The sequence below is a fragment of the Lithobates pipiens genome, unplaced genomic scaffold (assembly GCF_037356315.1).
Source record: "Lithobates pipiens isolate NorthernLeopardFrog02 unplaced genomic scaffold, aLitPip1_a1.2 Scaffold_19, whole genome shotgun sequence".
Classification (NCBI taxonomy): Eukaryota; Metazoa; Chordata; class Amphibia; order Anura; family Ranidae; genus Lithobates; species Lithobates pipiens.
Genome location: NW_027507764.1, coordinates 241,204,965 through 241,224,733, shown reverse-complemented (window position 1 = coordinate 241,224,733; position 19,769 = coordinate 241,204,965). Strand labels below are relative to the sequence as shown.

The window sequence follows — 19,769 nt, the reverse complement described above, 5'->3', positions numbered from 1 at the left end:
CGTTTTTCAGGCGCTTTTACGTTAAAAAAAGCGCCTGTAAAGCGCTTGAAAGAAGCTGCAACTGCAATCCCAATGTAAAAGCCCGAGTGCTTTCACACTGAGGCGCTGGCAGGGCGTCAAAAAAAAAGTCCTGCAAGCAGCTTCTTTGCAGTGCTTTTGGAGCGGTGAATACAACGCTCCATTGAAATCAATGGGAAGCACCTGTAAAACGCCTGAAAAGCGCTAGTGGCAGCAGCGTTTTGTGGGCATTTTTAACCCTTTATTTGGCCACTAGCAGGGGTTAAAAGCGCCCCAATAACGCTCGAAAAATGCTGGTAAAGCACTGCTCATTTAAGCGGCGCAATTACGAGCGTTTTTCGGGCGCTGACATTGTGAAAGGGCTCTTAAGACCCCTTTCACACCAGGGCATTTTGCAGGCGCTATAGCGTTAGAAATAGTGCCTGCAATCCGCCCTAAAAAAGCTGCACCATTGTTTGTAGTGTGAAAGCCCGAGGGAAAAGTCCTGCCAGCAGCTTCTGTGGAGCGGTGTGTTTACCGCTCCTCCACCGCTGCTCCCTATTGATTTCAATGCTATTGCGGTGTATTGCCGGCGGTTTTAACCCTTTCTCGGCCGCTAGCGGGGGTTAAAATTGCCCCGCTAGCGGCCGAAATGTGCCGCAAATCTGGCGGTAAAACGCCGCTAAAAATAGCGGCGTTTTACCGCCCACGCTATGGGCAGTGTGGTGTGAAAGGGGTCTAAAGCACTTGGGCTTTCACATTGGGATTGCAGATGGGGCTTCTTTCAAGTGCTTTACAGGCGCTTTTTTTTTTTAACGCTAAAGCGCCTGAAAAACGCCTGAAAAATGCCCCAGTGTGAAAGGGGTCTTAAATGACATTCTGTGGTCACAAATGCTTTAACAGTCTCCGCTTATCCAATGATGTAGGGAAGGCATTTGACAGAAGAGCATGGAATTACATACAGTCTGCAGAATTTAGAATGGATACGGGTGTTGTGTGCCATTCCAAAACAGTACACATAGCACAGTAACCTCCCTGAAGAGTTTTACATGGTCTGCATCAGTGTTTCTCAACCTTTTTTCAGCCACGGCACTGTTTGAAAGTGCATCCCAGCCTAAAATGGGCTCACCCATCACATCATTCCCCTCCTCCCTTTTTTAGATCAGGGTCCTCAGTTCCCCAAATCCTTTCCCATCAGAGTCCTGAGCCCCCCTCCCCCTCCTATATTTATTAGAGTGCTACCTTCTGATCTTCACCACACAACAGCTTGTTTATGGCAGCATGGCACAGTGGTTAGGAGATAGAGCAGCTCTCAGAGGGATACACTTTACATCCCTTTTGAATGCTGGGACTGTTCTGAGTTTCACCTGAATGAACATCATGCATTCCCATGGTGCGGATACCTATGACACTGTGCAAAAATACCAGACATGACACAACACCCCTGGCACCTGGAAACGATACACCAGGGTGCCATGGCACCCTGGCTAAGAGACACTGGTCTACATCATACATTAAATATTTGGCAGTTAATCTCCCCCTTACCCTAGACTACCTATATAGGATTAACTTCCTCCACTCTTTGGCTAAGTCCATTACATCAGACTTGGCAAAGGACTTCTTGCTCCTGGACTGGCAGAATAAGATAATAAAAATGAGCATTCTGACCAAAGTATTGTACTTTTTACAAACAATTCCCAGTCCATTAACACTTGGTTTTCTTGACTTTATGTTCTACTTTATGTGGGCCGACAAACAGTCCAGGATACACAAACACAAATTAAAGATGCTAAGGGGAGTGGTGGCCTATGGGTTCCTGATACAAATTATTACCAGGCGTGTCACTTAAGACGACTGGTCGATTTTAATGTTCACAAACACTCTAAGGCATAGGTCAAAATGGGATATGAATGGTCACAACATGGGTTTTTCGCTCATACCGTGAATTGACAGAATGCATTTCCTAACAAAAATCAATTGTTTATTGGTGCCTTATTTAACATGTTAAGTCTAGGCGAAAACAAACCTGCTCTCTGCCACATTCTAAATCGAATCTTTCTAACCCTGTAAATCAAAAATCACTGCACTTACCTATTCTGCAGCTGTTCCAGTCTGGTCCCAGCATCAGCTGTCAGTGGCAGCTTCAGTGTGGCGGCAGGTGCAGGAGAGGCAGCTGACAATGAAAGCCCCATAGTAAGTCTAAGGCCGCGTACACACGGCCGATTGTCTGCCCAACTAAGTTCGTCAGACAATCCGACAGACAAGTCCGTTCAACTTTTGAATGAATGGACTTGACCACACACGATGAACAGACAGTCCGCTGAAAACTTGAGCGATGACGTGTACAGCACGTACGACGGGACTAGAAAAACGACGTCCAATACACTGCAAAGCAACCTTCGGCCGTGTAAATCCTTTCTGAGCATGCGCCATACTTAGTCCGTCCAACTTGCCTACACACGAGCGGACTGTCCGCTGAAACCAAGTTTGAACGGACAAAACCAAGTTTGGACGGACAAAATTACGGAAATTCCGAAAGACAAAGTCCGTCAGACTGTCCGCTGAAAAAGTCCGCTGAAGCCCACACACGAGCGGATTGTCCGCTGAAACACGGTTCAGCGGACTAAGTTGGGCAGACAATCCGCCCGTGTGTACGCGGCCTTAGGGTTACATCACTTTCCAGCCATTTCACAGCCATTGTCGGTCCTCTCCTGCACACAAATGATGCAAACTTTCTACAACTCCATGTTCTCACGCCACTCTAAGGTAACCCTACCTTCTCTCCATGGGATTCTAATTTCTTTATCTCTGGCACACCAAAACATGGCCTTGAGAGCAGGAATATTCTTTACGCACTTTTATTGTACATCACGGGACACAGAGGCATAGTAGTTACTATGTGAGTTATAGGCCAACTTCAGGTGATGGACACTGGCACGCCCTGAGACAAAAAGTGCCCTCCCCATTTATCCCCTCCCACTGCAGGGAGTACCTCCATTTTTTCGCCAGTGTCTAAGGTGTTGGTCAACTAAAGATGTGCTGTGCGGAGCTCCACTAGAGAAATCCTTGCCGAGGTTAGCGATGCTGACCCGATCCATTCAAAGTGTCTCTTCTGGCCAAATTGAATGGTACCCGAGCCTCGTATCCGAGGAAAACAAGGTTTTTGCCTGTGAATGCTTCTCTTTTTAGAGAGCGGGCCCCCGGGATCCAGTACTTTTTGATAGGAAGGCCATAAAGTTTTACTGGCGGGGTGCTGTTGGAGGTCCAGGATTGTGGCTTTCCTCAAGGATCCACAGGTCCTGAAAGTTTAACGGTGGGAAAGGTAAGTGGAGTTTTCGAAGAAATTGTTTGAATTTTCTTATGAATGTCTCCTTTAAAATCACCCCATGCTGGAAACAGAGCTGTGTTAGAGAGCTGAAATGCTTCCTCCTCCTCCAGCCGAATCTCTGGTAAGCTTGCGAGGGGGTTTCTTTCTCCCCGCTTATCACCCCCCTGTGCTGACAGTCTCTGAGTCTTTTTCTTAAAAAAAAAAAAAACAGGAACTAGCGTGATCAGCAGCGGCTTGCAACCCCATCCCCCCCGCGCCATGCTGTCTCTCGGTAGGTCCGAGAGGACCTGTAGTCCGCCGCTCACGTGGGAAAACCCTAAGGGCCGGTTCACACTGCAGGCGCGGCGAGGCGTCTCCGACTTGCCTCGCCGCGACCTGCGGCGGCCTCGGCGGCGACTTGCAGAGGACTTCTGTATAGAAGTCAATGCAAGTCGCCCCCGAAGTCGCCCAGAAGTAGTACAGGAACCTTTTTTCTGAGTCGGAGCGACTCGAGTCGCTCCTCTCAGAACGGTTCCATTGTACAGAACGGGGGCGACTTGCGGGAGCGAGGCGAGGCGAGTCGTGTCGCCTCGCATCGCCCGCTGTGGGAACCGGCCCTTACTTTAACCGGTTCCCGACCAGCGCACGACGATGTACGTCGACAGAATGGCACGGGCAGGCATATTGGCGTACAGGTACGTCCAATCTTCAATGCCGCCCTATCATCGGGAGCGCGCCGCCGGCGGCGCGCTCCCGTGCTGGTTGGGACCCCCGTGAGTCCGGTCGCGGGACCCGCGGACTCGATCGCTGCGGGCATACCCGCGATCGTCTCACAGGACGGCTGAATGGAGGAAATGCCGTGTAAACAGCATTTCTCCATTCTGCCTAGCAAATAGTGACGCTGATCTCTGCTCCATGTGATTGGAGCAGAGATCAGTGTTTACTAAATGAAAGCCCAACACCCCCCCCCCCCCCCCCCCACAGTTAGTAACACACCCCTAGGAACACTTAACCCCTACACTGCCACCCACTGGTTAACCCTCTCACTGCCAGTGTCATTTACACAGGAATCACTGCATATATATAGCAGTGATTACTGTATAAATGACAATGGTCCCAAAAATGTGTCAAAAATGTCCGATGGGTCCCCCACAATGTCGCAGTCACAATAAAAATCGCTGATCGCCGCCATTACTAGTAAAAAAAAATAATAATAAAAAATTATTAATAAAAATGCTATAAAACTATCCCTATTTTGTAAACGCTATAACTTTTGCGCAAACCAATCAATAATCGCTTATTGCGATTTTTTTTTTTTACCAAAAATATGTAGAAGAATACGTATCGGCGTAAACTGAGGGAAAAACATTTTTTTTTATATATTTTTGGGGGATATTTATTATAACAAAAAGTAAAAAATAATGTGTTTTTTTCAAAATTGTCGCTCTATTTTTGTTTACAGCGCAAAAAATAAAAACCGCAGGGGTGATCAAATACCACCAAAAGAAAGCTCTATTTGTGGGAAAAAAAGACGTCAATTTTGTTTGGGAGCCACGTCGCACGACCGCGCAATTGTCAGTTAAAGCGACGCAGTGCCGAATCGCAAAAAGTGGTCTGGTCTTTGACCAGCAAAATGGTCCGGTCTGTAAGTGGTTAAAAAAGGTGGGAGGAGCTGTAGGCAACACGGGGAGGGGGGGGGTTTAGCGCTGTCGGCATTCTCCGATGCCCAAACATGAGGAGGCAAGTATTTAAAAGCACATTGAGTGGTACTGCAGGCTGTGGAGGGACACGAGCAAAGAGGTGGCATTAACAGGTTTGGTGACGCAAGCATTTCCTTTAACACATTTTTTACTGCCGCATCAGGCCGGGCATTAATAGCAGCAATAGTGCTGGACTATAGCCCTAGCAGTGTATGCTTTCCTACTGGTAGTGCCTCTGCTTTGTGCATCAGGCTATAAGTGGAAGGGGGACAAGGAACACCTCAAAGAGTTTTAGAGGATCGATTGTTTTATGACAATCTAAATCCATGGCTAAAAAAGATGGCATCCTCCTATGAGAGTGATGTGGCAGGTCAGAGTGAGCTGGTTTTTGCGGCAGCTCTAGACACTTCAGCCCCTATATATATCATGCAGGAGGCTTTTTCTTCTACCATTTTAAGTTTGGAACAGAAGATTGATGCTTTATTCGCTTTCCACAGTGGGCCCAAGCATAGCAGATCCCTGTCCATTGCTCAGGACCCTCATACTGAGGAACAAGGGGCAAGAGATCATGAAGTTCTCTCAAAGGATCAGGAAGAGGCTGATGACTCCTCTTCCGAAGATACTAATATGGAGGGATCAGCCGCACAGGAGAGACTGTTGGTCCGCTCAACTTTTTTACTGCCTGTAACACAGTCTATTGATGAGCCCACCTCTGGTTTGGGATCACTAAAGCCTCCCCAATCTTTTGCTACCTTTCCTATCTATTCATGGCTAAAAAAGCTGATGTATTCTGCGTGGGAGAACCCAGATAAACCGTTTTTTCCTCCAAAAAAGTTTTCTATGCTTTATCCTATGGAGGAGGAATTCTATAAGAAATGGGGGATTCCAGCAATTGATGCTGCTATATCCTCGGTAAACAAAAACCCGACTTGTCCTATAGACCAGTGGTCATCAACCCTGTCCTCAGGGCCCACTAACAGGCCAGGTTTGCAAGATAACTGAAATACATCACAGGTGATATAATTTGCTGCTCAGTGATTGCAGTATTCTAGTCTGCATCTCCCCAAGGTAATACATAAAAGCTGGCCTGTTAGTGGGCCCTGAGGACAGGGTTGATGACCACTGCTATAGACCATGCACAAATGTTGAAGGATCCAACAACTTGGGGTAGGAAACCCGTGAAGCAAAATACTAAAGCCTCCTTATGAAGGAGCGCCCCCACACGCTCATGTGGGGAGAAGGCTTCTACAATTTTCAAAGATCTGGCAGGAGCATTGTCAGGATAGATGGGTGGCTTCCTCAATTTCTCTGTTACAAACTATAATTCTGAGAATTCCCGTGTCCCCGTTTTTTAAGATCAAACATTCCCAGAGATCCACGGAAAAGGTCACACTTTCTTTCTGTCTCTGGATCATCTCTTGTCTCAGAAAGTGATATCATAGTTTCCCACTGAAGAGCAGACATCAGGGTTTTTATTTTTTTTATTCTTTATATAACAGGTGGTAGAGAATACATAATTACATCATGTTTCAACAATTACAAATGCATTCTTTTTATACTTCATTACATTTTATGTTCGCTTAAAGTTCCTCAATCTTTACACAGACGTTCACAATTTATACCCTTAAAGTTTACCTGAATTGAGATCTAAATACCGCAAAGCTTATTCCCAGGTTCTCATTCCTCACCTAAAACTCTAATCCTCCCTTTAATCCCTTTTACTAAATGCCCCAAATCCCACTAAACTAAAAAAAAAAAAAACACCCCTCTCCTCCATTCCCCCATTCACAGCGAGATGTAAATCTCCAATTACTGATGCTTTACAGTAGCCAGAAGTGATTTCATTGGAGATCTCGATGAATTGGCTATTTTGACAGAACACGTATAACTGTCTTTTGAAACTGTTAAATTGATGGGTTTAGTTCCAGTTTAAAACTAATACTTGGGTAGCACAAACTATAATGCAAACAAGAAGGTGACTAGCCTTTACTATATGGGGATTATGCTTTCAATGAAATAGAAAGTACAAGCTTGTAACAAGAACTAGCCTTTTTCTTGGCACTGTCCTTAGGATTTACTTGCCACATCTCCTGAATTTATTTCTGTCCCTCACTTCTATTTATGTTCTCTCATTACAAGCCTTCTTTATATATACAGTACTGTGCAAAATTTCTAGGTAGTTGTGAAGAATTTCTGTAAAGTAAGAATGCTTTCAAAAATATATACTTTAATTGTTTATTTTTATCAATTTGTAGCACAAGGGCTGGTGAGCTGTACAATAATGAGCGTCTTAAGGCAACAGTGAAGCATGGTGGAGGTTCTTTGCAAGTTTGGGTTTTAGGATCAATAGTGTCCTCCAATGCTAAGAAATACAGGCAAATATATATATTTTTTAATCTAGGGGTTTTATTAAACCAAAAACATTAACAATCTGGTATCCATACAAAAGACATACAGTATTTCAAAGCTTGCCAATAGCAAATCAAAAAGAAATTCACCTTTAAGGCAGCCAACCAATAGCAGTATAATTTCAGCCATCACAAAAGGAGATGTATGAGGTTTCATCTTTATTATTCTTACATTTACAGCAAGTTGGCTCAGGCATCAGTCCCATTTTTTTGTCACTTATGAGGTGTGTGATGAGCTCTCAACAGGGTATATCGTTGTGACAGTCTGAGCTAATCATGGAGCTAATGACTACTGACTGCAGTGTACAGGTAGACACTTATCCATCATGCCATATTATCAGGGAGGAGTGCGATTGGCTCAAAATTTATTCTCCAGCAGGACAATGACCCCAAATGTTATTAAGAACTATCTTCAGCAAAAAGAACTACAAGGAGTCCGGGAAGTGATTTTTTTCCCCCTACAGAGCCCAATTCCAACATCAAATCTGTCTGGGATTACACGAAGAGAAGAATTTGAGGTTTCCTACATCCACAGATCATCTGCGGTTAGTTCTCTAAGATGTTTGGAACAACCTACCTGCCAAGTTCCTTCAAAAACTGTGTGTAGCTGTACCTAGAAGAATCAATGCTGTTTTGAAGACAGAGTGGTCACGCCATTTGATTTGACTTAGATTTCTCTTCTGTTCATTTACTTTACATTTTGTTAATTGATAAAAAAATAAACTATGAACACTTTCATTTCTGAAAGTATTGTTAATTTACATCATTTTTTGACACCTACCTAAAACTTTTGTACAGTAGTGTATGTAATTTTGTTCTCCTTAATTACAGCCCATCTCTGAAACCCAGTCCCCCAGTCAGTTCTTGTGGATTTATTTACTATGGAGATTAAACTTTTCTAACAAAGTCTTGAGAGAAAAAAATCCTAATGTCTGGTCTTTCCTGGCCTATAGCTACGCCTTTGCATTGTGTGAAAGCCTGTTCCACTGCTGACAGGGCTAAAAAAAATGCACATATCTATTGTTCTTTTGTTTAATTGTTTTTGCTGTGCATTATCATTTTGTTTCCATAATTTTGTTAATTGTAACATAATCTCAACTTTTCATGTATACATATCCGTTTGTATTTTTTTATTTTTTTGTATATCTGCAGGAATTGCTCTTGGAACGAAGAATGCACCTGGGCTATTTGCCTTTGAATCAGCGCAGTGGCTCTGCTACCATGCATTCATCACAAAGTTGTCTAAGCACAAGGCTTTGTACAAATGTTTGCTTGGCTCTCTTCAACATTGTAAGTAGATGGCTGTTGTGATATTGTTATTAGTGATAACAATCTGCTAGCCTAGGTTCACACTAGTGCTGTTGAATAAAAATGCATTTCTCTTCCGTTCATTGACGCACACAGCACTTCCTTATTCATAACCATAGGGTTATGCTGCCCCCCTACAGGAGTAGGACACTAGGCAGAAAAAAATACTTGGCTACGCCTATGGGCAGTCCTAGGTGGTATACATCCCCCGTCTGTTATAGGCCTTCAGTTTGTTTTCTGCCTAGTGAGGAGTACAGACCTGGTTCCCTGCTGGGATCTCTGCTCCTGGCAATTTTTTATTTTTTTATTTTTACACCAATTTTTTTTTCTGAGAGATCTACAATCAATTGCCGGACTGGGCAACAGGCTTGATTTCTAGATCCAGTGGTCCCCCCCCCCCCCCCCAGTCTTGCCAGCTAGCATGTGCAGACCACAGCTTCACGCTAGGTCAGCCGTGACTTAGCCCCACTAGACGGCAAGTTAAATGCCTCATGAGGACGCATACAACCGGGTCTTGGCCAGAGTCGCAGCTTTCCTCCTGGTCGGTAGCCCCCATTTCGATGGTGAGGAGGTTCGGTCTGGTATGGCTGAGTACATGTCCCTCCTCTCCCCTTGGATGGGTTTGGGGTGGACGCGGGCCCCTCCTTCGGTCGGAATGACCTGTGGGTTTCCCTCCTTCCCTCAGATCCCTTCTCCCTGGGGTTTTTGGTCCTTGTGGGTCCTCCTGGTGACTTTCCCTCCCACTCCCGCACTCCCTCCAGCCTTCCCCTATTGTGGTGCAGTGGTTCATGTTAAAGGCTCGTGTCATGCATGGTACTGGACTGGGGGGGCGAGCTTGCTGCCGACGCTGAATGCCTCCTAGGGTTCCATTGTCTGGATCCCCTCTCCTCATGTAGCTTTTGGCTGGGCTCCAGGGATTCCTCCTGGCCAGTTTTCCGTAGCCAGAACCATTTCCTTGGTTTCTGCATGCTTTCTTATGGCTGTGTGGCCCTATTTGTGTAGTCTGGCTGCCATGATTTGGTGGTGTGGTGTGCTCATGGAGGGGTGGCCATTACTGTGAAGCCCTGGGCGGCGTTTTAGCTGTGGGAGCTCCTCCTTTTCCTCTGTTGCTGACTCATGGGGTTTCCTCTTCCTCAGACGCCATGTGTAAAAGGTGCTAGGTTTGAGGTAGCAGGTGCTATGCTGGTGGGGTGGTGAGTCAGTGGGGTCCCTTCCCCTCTCTGCTGCAGGCTATGGGGTGTCCTGGCGGTGCTACCTGTATGGGGGGGTGTCCCATAGCAGTGATCGCACTTGGTGTGGTGGGTCCCCCTTCATTCCCTGTGGAATGAAGGTCTCGGGTTTCCCCACCTGACCCCCTCTCTGAGGCTTCAGATCCCTTAGGGCCCCGGCCATCCTTTGACCCCCAGACGGCAGTTCTAGAGTTCTTTTTTTTTTGGAGGTGGCTTTTGGGTGGTGTACAAGCAAGAAGCTTCGCTGCCTTCCCCTGCTTTATCTGTCTCCTCAGATCCTGAATCTTACTCAGCCGCCGCAGACGTGGCCCACCCTGCGGGGTTTGCGGCGGCGCTCCCTAACTTCTCAGATAGTGAGGATGATTCATCCACGCTTGTGGCTGCTCATGGGAAGTCACTGGTAGACGTACTGATTGCATCTGTGCAGGAAACATAAATGGAGAATGCAGCTGCGGCGGCGGTGTCGGTTCCCTTTTGGCACCCACCAGGCATCTCGTATTGCAAAAGTGTTTCCTTGCCCCTCCTATTTTAACAAATTTGTCTATAAAGATTGGGAACATCCAAAATGTCCCTTTGTGGTCCCAAAACGCTTTGCTGTGAGGTACTTCTTTGAGAAGAGCCTCCTCAAGAAGTGAACTCCACCAGTGTTTGATCCCTCTGTCTCTATGTTTAACAAGGCAGCCATGATTCCAGTAGAGGAATATCTGGCTTTTAAAGATCCGACTGACAGAAAAGTGGAGTCTCTGGCCCGCGCTATGTTCACTATTGTGGGTTCTGTGCTTAGGCCAGTCTTAGCCATTGCCCTGCCATTGCAAAAGCTAATGGAGTGGGCAAAGCTTTTGCGCCAGGATCTGGAGGGTGAACAGATTCCCCTGCCTTTGCTGAATTGGCGGATCACTTGGTCCAGTGGCTGCAGTTTGTCTGCAATGCTTCCTTGGTTACTAAGCTGTCTGTTTCAGCAGTGGTGCTTAGGCGTTTATTTTGGCTTAAGTGTTGGTCTGACTGATTTACCCTTTCAAGGCGATCGTCTATTTTGGGTTACCCGGGATGACATCATTAAGAGTGTCACAGGATGGAAAAGTACCTTTCTTTCACAGTCTAAAAAGGGGAAGGAGCCCCGTACACCGACCTGATGAGTCTGATCACTGACGCCCCATTGGTGGCTGCCTCTCAGGGAGGATCTACTGTCCCAGGGGCTGATCTTCCATCCTGCTTTAGTCACTGGCTTTGATGGCCTGGCTGTTGGCACACAGTTTTTTCATCCCTCCGGGTCCAATGACAAGGCTTCAAAGTCATTCAAGCCCTCCTTGGGAGGTTCCAAGCGACCCTGGTCTGGCAAGTCGAGAGCAGGTTTCTCTAGACCCGCTAACAAGGCTCCTTCGGTATGAAGGTGCTCCCTCACCCATGTCTGGGGTGGGGGGATGTCTTCACTGGTTTCCAGGCCCGTTGACCTCTTTGATAAACTATAGAGTTCTGGTCTTGTCCCCGAAAAAGATTTTTGTCTTCCAATGTGCGTCTGTCCCCGGACCACTTGCAAGCCCTCCGTGGCGCCATGAGAGACCTGTTGCTTCAGGGGGTGATTTTCCTGGTTCCAGTGTCAGAATGTTTTCGGGGGTTTTATTCAAATCTGTTTAGGGTCCCAAAGAAAGAGGGCATGGTATGCCCAATACTGGACTTCAATGCCCTAAACTGCTTTGAGCGGGTTCAGAATGGAGTCCATTCGCACTGTGGTGGCATCCCTTGATCAGGGCGACATTCTTGCTTCTACCAACATCAAGGATACTTACCTGCACATTCCAGTATGTGCCCAACACCATTGATACCACAGTTTTGCTGTGAGAGAGGAGCACTATCAGTTTGTGGCATTACCCTTTGGTCTCGCCTCCGCTCCTCGTGTCTTCACAAAAGTGTTGGCCCTGGTTCTGGAGTTGCTGCGTCGGCGGGGGATTGCGGTTCTGGGCTACCTGGACAACCGCTTTCTGCAAATGGAGTCCTCTGCTACCCTACTGGGCGACATGGAGATAGCTATTCAGACTCTGACAGAGTTCAGTTGGCTTCTAAACTGCCAAAAGTCTGCTCTGATTCCAGCCAGAAAATTGGATTATCTGGGCCTGACTCTGGATTCCATGTTCCTTCCCCTGGACAAACTACAGAAGTTGCATGCTGGGATTCATTTACTGCTGTTCAATGGGTGGGCCTCCCCACGGACTTGCATGCAGGTATTGGGCCTGATGGTCTCTACCTTCGAGGCGCTTTTGTTTGCACAGTTCTGTATGAGACCCCTGCAAAAGGAGATCCTGGTGAAATGGGACAAATGTCCGGGGTCACTGGACAATCCGATTTGGCTGAGCCAGAACCACCAGGGGGTCCTTGGTCTGGTGGCTTTACTCTCTGGATCTTTAGCAGAGCAAATCCTTTCTCCCCTTTTATTGATGGACACCACTGATGCCAGCCTTTCCGGGTGGGGAGATGTCCTGGGCCTGAGCTCCACTTAGGGACGCTGGAGGAATACAGACTTACCAATCAACATCTTTGAACTTCAGGCGATCTACTTCAGGGGTTCCTGGTACGGATTTAGTCAAGACATTGCCATGGCAGTGGCCTATATCAGTCACCAAGGAGAAACAAAGAGCGTGTTGGCGGCCTTGGAAGTAGCTTGCATCCACCGGTGGGCAGAATGCTCCATACCAACCATCTCTGCCATCCACATTCCAGTAGTGGGAAACTGGCAGGCAGATTTCCTTTAGTCGACAGGTGTAGGACCACGGGGAGTGGTCCCTTCACCGGGACGTGAAGGTACCAAGGTTTGTGGCCAGGTCACGGGATCTTCTGGCATTTCCACCTCTCAATCTTCTGCGGCTTTTGCGAAGGATCAAGACCGAGGGGATTCTGGTTATTCTAGTTGCCCCGTCAGTCTTGGTACGCCGACCTGGTGCGTCTGGTCGCTGGCACCCCATTCGTGGCTGCCTCTCAGGGAGGATCTACTATCCCAAGGGCCAATCTGCCATCCTGCTTTGCAGTCACTGGATTTGATGGCCTGGCTGTTGAAAGCCAGGTGCTGAAGGATAGCGGGTTGTCTGCGTCTGTGGTCCCGACACTGCTAAAAACTAGGCAGTATACCTCTAGGAAGATCTACCACAGAACGTGGAAAGTGTATGCTTCATGGTGTCAGTCGATTGTAGTTCACCCTCGTTCCTTCTCGGTGGCTCAGATTTTGACCTTTCTTCAATGGGGTGTCGAGCAGAAACTGGCTTTGAGTACCATCAAGGACCAGGTGTTGGCCTTGACTGTCTTCTTTCAGCATCCCCTGGCTTCGCACTCCCTGAGGCATTACCGGTGTGGTCTCCTCTACCGCTGTGGGATTTGAACTTGGTGCTTTTCAGTTCTCCAGAAGCCTCCCTTTGAAAATATTCGGGAGATTCCCCTGCTTACTCTGTCTCAGAAGGTGGCCTTTTTGGTGGCTTTCGCCTCCACTCACAGCATTTTAGAATTGGCAGTGTTATCTTGACGTACTCCTTACCTGGTGGACCACAAAGATAAGGTGGTTCTTCACCTTTGTGCATCGTTCCTTCCAAAGGTAATCTCTAATTTCCATTTGAATGAAGACGCATGTTGCCTTCCCTGTGCACCAGGCCAAAACATCATAGGGAATTTGCTTTGCATGCCCCGGATATGGTTTGGGCAATTTGGGTTTATTTGGCAGCCACTGAGTCTTTTCGGAGGTCAGACTCACTGTTTGTGATCACGGACGGGCCATGAAAGTGGCTGTCCACTGCTTCTTCAGAAGGCCTATTCTGTCAGGGGTCAGGTTCCTCCTTTCCCTGTTAAAGCGCACTCTACCCGGGTACTTAGTGCTTCTTGGGCCTTCTGTCACCATGCATCCATGACTCAAGTTTGCAAGACGGCCACTAGGTCGTCGATGCACACTTTCACAAAATTCTACAAAGTGGATGTGCTGGCATCTGTGGATGATTCTTTTGGCCGCAAGGTTTTCCAGGATGCTGTTTGGAGGGTCTAACCCTCTTGAGGGTGTTTTGTTCAGGTTGGACTCTAGTTGTTCTTGTTAAGCTCCTGTTACCTTGATGGCCTTGGGATTTTTTTTTTTTGATTGTCCCACCCCTCATGTTTTGGTACTGCTTTGGGATGTCCCTATGGTTCTGAATAAAGGCAGGCTGTGTCTGCCAATGAACAGAAGAGAAAGTTCATTGACAGACACAGCACCCACCCCTCTAAGGAGTTTTGATACTTATGACACTGCTTGTTACTAAACTGAAGGCCTATAACAGAAAGGTGGATGTATACCACCTAGGACTGCCCATAGGCGTAGCCAAGTCTTTTTTTTTTCTGCCTAGTTCCTACTCCTGTAGGGGACGGTATAACCCTATGGTTCTCAATTAGGAAGTGCTGTCAGTCAATGAACGGAAGAGAAATTGATTTTACGATAAGTCAAAAATCCATTTTTTTTTTCATGCTTTATGTATTTTTTGTTGGACGAGGAAACTGGTTAAAGTCAAAACCCTGCCTAAAACATAAGAATAATGCATGTACGTGTGTTTTTCATGCTTTCCAGTTGAAGGCTATAGGGCCAGAAACAGACTATCCCCCCCCCCCCCCCCCTGAAAGGGGTCCTCAGATGGCCAGTAGGGTCAGAATTATCAGGTAGGCAGATGGGTTAACCGGTTCCCGACCGCCTCACGTACTTTTATTGCTGCAGAATGGCTCCCCTGGGCGAAATCCTGTACAGGTACGGCTTTGCACAGGAGAACCGCCAAAGGGCACGCGTCCACCCGCTGCACAGCAGGAGACCTGATGAGCGTTGCACCTGATGAGAGCCAGCACTGGGATTTGTGTGTAAACACACAAATCCCTGTGCTGTCAGGTGAGAGGAGACAGATCGTGTGTTCTTACTAAGTAGGAACAATATGTCTCCTCCCCTAGTCATTTCTATCCCCACACAGTTGGAACACACATTTAAGCCCTTGATCGCCCCCTAGTGTTAATCCTTTCCCTGCCAGTGATGTTTACACAGTAATCAGTGCATATTTATAGCACTGATCGCTGTATAAATGTCAGTGGTGTCAAGTGTCCGATCTGTCCTTCGCAATGCCAAATACCAATAACATGTAGAAGAATATATATTGGCCTAAACTGATGAAGAAATGTGTGTTTTTTGTTTTGTTTTTTTATATACAAATTGGGGAGATATTTATTATAACAAAAAGTTTAAAAATATTGTTTTTGGTTTTTTTTCAACAGTCTTTTTTTTGTTTATAGTGCAAAAAACAAAAAACTGCAGGTGATCAAATATCACCAAAGAAATCTCTATTTGTTGGGAAGAAATAAACACAAATTTAGTTTGGGTACAGCATTGCATGACTGCGCAATTACCAGTTAAAGCAGTGCAGTGCCAAATTCCAAAAAGTGCTTTGAACATTAAGGGGGCAAATCCTTCCATTCCTTAAGTGGTTAATCAGCAGTATATGTTGACAATAGGTGAATGCCTTATAGCCAATGCCACATGAGCATGGTTTTTACCATAATATTAATGCCTCAAATGCAAAATATTATTGGAATTAGGGCTGCAACTAACGATTATTTTCATAATAGATTAGTTGGCAAATTTATTGTTTCGAATAATCGATTCATCAGTTAATAACCTTAAAAAAAAAAGTGGGTCAAATTGACGTTAATTTTCAACCACAGTGATGGGAAAATTTGGAAATAATAGAAGACTCGGTCAAATAAATTTTCAGACAGTGTATGTGGTTTTCGTTCAGAAATTACATTAATTTTAAAAACAATGTTAAAAACAAGTGAAAATTTCAAACAAAATTCTTTCATTCATCAAATGTACAAAGATTTTTCGTCTGAATATTCTCATCTGAAAATTGATCTGTGTGGCCAGCATAAGGCTCGTACACCTATGCAGTTTTTGCTTTTGATCTGTTTCTGCCGTGCTTTTTGCTGTGCATTTAGATTTTTGCACACGTGATTTTACTGCAATTTGCATTTTTGCTTTTTTTTTAGGCAGATTAAAAAACACAAATTACTGCAAAAACACATGACATGCTTTTCCGCAGTTTCTCCATTGAAGTATATTGAACCAATAAAACACCATTTTGCGTTAAAAGTCCCTGACCCTTTCAGATGTGAATGTGTCCCATAGGAAACCATGTAAATGAACTGTAGTGCATTTCTGCAAAAAGCACCAATAAACACATAGATGTGAACCAAGTCTAAGACGTTTAGTAACATAATGGGGTTAAAAAAACTAAATTTATCCCTTTATAGTAGAAAAAAGCAGATAATCACTACTGTAAGGGGTTAATTTTTTTTACTGTAGAACAGTGAGAGTAATATTTACAGTAGCGATTATTTGCTCTTTTTGTAGTATAAAGGGCTAATTTTAGTTTTTTTTTAACCCCATTATGTTACTGGCTGATTAATCGATTATGAAAATAGTAATCGATTAATTTCATAATCGATTAGTTGTCGATTAATTGATTAGTTGTTTCAGCCCTAATTGGAATTAAAATAAACAAACATGAATACATGTATTTTCTATGTATGATTGTGGGGACTGAAGTGGTTAATGAAGTTGGGTGGGTATCAAGCTTAGAGGTGGCATCCCTGGATGTCACTGCTCATCCAAAAAACTGGGAGAACAGCCCATCTAGTAGGGGTGGTGAGGGGAGTGCAGGTAGGCCTAGACAGTTGGTGGTAATAGGGGATAGAATAATTTGTTGCCAGGATTGCCTCAACCGAATGGTTTGCTGTCTCCCTGCTGCCAGGGTTCGGCATGTGGTGGACCGGGTTGGTAAATTACTGTGAGGGGCTGGGCATGACCCAGCTGTCTTGGTCCACGTTGGAACCAATGACAGAATATATGGAAAGTGGAGGCTCCTTAAGATCCAGTTTAAAGAACTAGGCTGCAAGTTGAAGGGAAGGACCTCCAAGATGATATTTTTTGAAATATTACCTGTGCTATGCACAACCCAGGAAAGGCAGGAGAAGATTAGAGAGCTGAATGCATGGCTAAAGAACTGGTGTAAGGAGGGATTTGGGTTTTTAGAGTGCTGGGCTCACTTTTCATTATTGGACTATATTCTAAAGATGATTTGCACTTAAAGGGAAGGGGGTCTACTGTACTGGTGTGAGGTTTATGGGAAGGCTGGAGGAGTATTTAAACTAGGATTGTGGGGGGCGGGTCAGTTAGATTATAATGGAGCAGACAGGTCAGACAGGGGTGAGCCCCTATTGGTGAGTGAAATGGGGAAAGAATGAGATGGAGGGCTATGGCAGATTCTATGAAGGTTCTATGTTACAAACAACCATTTTGAAAATGGTACTATTTGTACTAAAATAAAAAAATGCAACATACGTTGTCAAAATGTGACAACAGTGTTTGTTCAGCAATGCCAGAAGTCTGCCAAGCAAAAATAGGTGAGTTGGAAGCTCTAGTGCATGAGGAGGACTATGATCTAATTGGTATTGCTGAATCTTGGCTTCATTCTTCCCATGACTGAACAATTAATATTTCTGGCTATGCTCTCTTATGGAAAGACAGGGTAAAACTGGGAAGGTGGTGGTGATGTCTGTCTCTGTGAGAAGTGATCTCTTAGTGAGTGTGAAAGAACCTGGTTGATGGAGAGTGTGATGAGTCTGAAGCAATATGGGTGGAACTGTACATGTATATGCATACTACAAAGGTGTTGCTTACCTGAAACGTGAGCCTGAAGTGCTGAGGAAGGCCTCTCGTACAACTATGGCTCGTGGACTACTGACAGTGATACAGCAGCCACAGGAGCACAATGAAGTATGAGTGTCTGTAAACAGTTCAATAGTCCATGTAGTAGTGGTAGTCAGCAGGCAGATGGTAGATGAGCTGAAACAATACTTGAATGGTGGCAGGCTGGGATTAACAACACAGAGCAGTACCAGATGCAGGCTTGCAGGGCTGGGAGCTGTAGCACGCTCGATGAGCGAGATGCAGGGTCAGACGGGCCAGGTCGGTAACAATCGGGCATATCAGGCATAAACGGTAGGCAGACGGGAGGTCAAGTCACAAGCTGAGTAGTACCAAAAGACCAGCAGGCAAAATGGAAGCCGGGATCAGAACAGGCAGCAATCACTGCTAACAATAAGCTGGATCAGGATCAGAGTTGAAACAGGATACCACACAGAAGCTGCAGACCAAACAGCAATGAACCTCTGTAGGTGTTCTGTTTAAATGGCCTGCCTGACGTCAGCTGACAGGTACTAGTACTAGTGCGCATGTGTGTATGCCGGGTGCTTACACGGAGAGCCTTTCTTCCCTGACAAAAAGTTATCATTTTGATTTTTTTTTTATAGACCTCCCAGTATTAATGAGGAGGTAGAGACTCCGCTCCTTGCATAGAATTGAAAGGGCTGGGACAGTGATAATAATGGGGGATTTTAACTACCTGGAAATTGACTGGATTCATGGCACTGCTGGGACAGTTAAAGTGCAAAAATTTATAAACCTATTACAAGACAATTTTATGGTCCAGTTTATTCAAGCCCTGACTAGAAATGACGCTCTGCTGGGCCTGGTAATCTCGCATCATGCAGAGCCTTTTACCAATATTCATATAAAAGAACATCTGGGTAGCAGTGACCATAACATGATTTAATTTATTGTTAGCTGTAAGCAACAAACACATACTGAAAAGATAAAAATACTTAACTGTAAGAAAGCAAATTTTCCAAGGATTAGGGCTGCTCTCCGTGACTTGGACTGAGAGGGAATATTGGCATCAATGGACACAGAACAGAGATGGGAATTCTTCAAAAATACTGTATTCGAACTCGCTGAAAAGTATATTCCCATGGGCAATACGTTTGAAAGGCTAAAAATAAAACATATACGTGGCTCACAGTCAAAGTTAAAATTGGTATAAATAAGAAAAGAGCTTTTAAAAAATATAAAAATGAAGGAACACTATCATCGTTTAAATGCTACAAAGAATATAACAATATGTAAATAGAAAATCGAGGACACAAATTCAAAACGAGCGACAAATTGCGAAAGATAGGACAAACCCCAAAAAATGCTTCAAATATATTAATAGTTAAAAGGTCATGTCTGAGCATGTAGGCCCTTTTCAAAATAATCTATAGAGTGGGTGACTGGGGACAAAGAGAAGGCTAATTTATGAAATACTTTCTTCAGCTCTGTGTATACAAAGGAGCATGGGGGAGCTCATGTTCATAATGGGGGTGGGTTTGGCACAGCCCCAAATGAGCCACAATGGCTCAAAAGTGATATGGTTCAGAAATATTTCAGAATAAAGGTGGGTAAAGCACATGGACCAGATGGCATCCATCCACCAATCCTAAAAGAATTGAGCTGTCATTTCAAAGCTATTGTTTCAAATTTTTAGGGACTTGTTAACCACTACAATACAGGGCACTTTCGCCCCCTTTTTAGATTTCAGCACTCTCGCAATTTCAATGACAATTGCACGGTCATGCTACACTGTACCCAAATTAAATTGTTATCATTTTGTTTGCACAAATAGAGCTTTATTTTGGTGTTATTTATTAGCGACTCCGATTTTTTTTTTTTTGTGAGATAAGCGAAAAAAGAGCGGAAATTTTGGAAAAAAAAACAATATTTTCTTCTTTCTATTTTAAAAGCAATCCAACAAAATCGAATTTTGTCATAAATTGAACCCAAAATTTAATCTGCTACATGTCTTTGGTAAAAAAAAATGTAAGTGTATAATAATTGGTTTGTGTGATCACGGACATATGTACGCAAATGATCATGTACATATGTGTGCAGGTGATCACAGAC

General features: G+C 44.9%; 1 protein-coding gene across 3 annotated transcripts in view; it reads left to right on the top strand.

The window, feature by feature from the left end:
- Positions 1–19,769, top strand: part of TERT (telomerase reverse transcriptase) — a 381,041-nt gene that overhangs the window by 337,870 nt on the left and 23,402 nt on the right. For 2 of the 3 annotated variants that reach the window (XM_077491847.1, XM_077491845.1), the window contains one exon: positions 8,565–8,702. In XM_077491847.1, the coding sequence (XP_077347973.1) occupies positions 8,565–8,702 (138 nt within the window). Of the gene's footprint in view, positions 1–7,592; positions 8,528–8,564; positions 8,703–19,769 lie in introns of those variants that run through there. The other variant, XM_077491846.1, reaches the window with a different exon arrangement.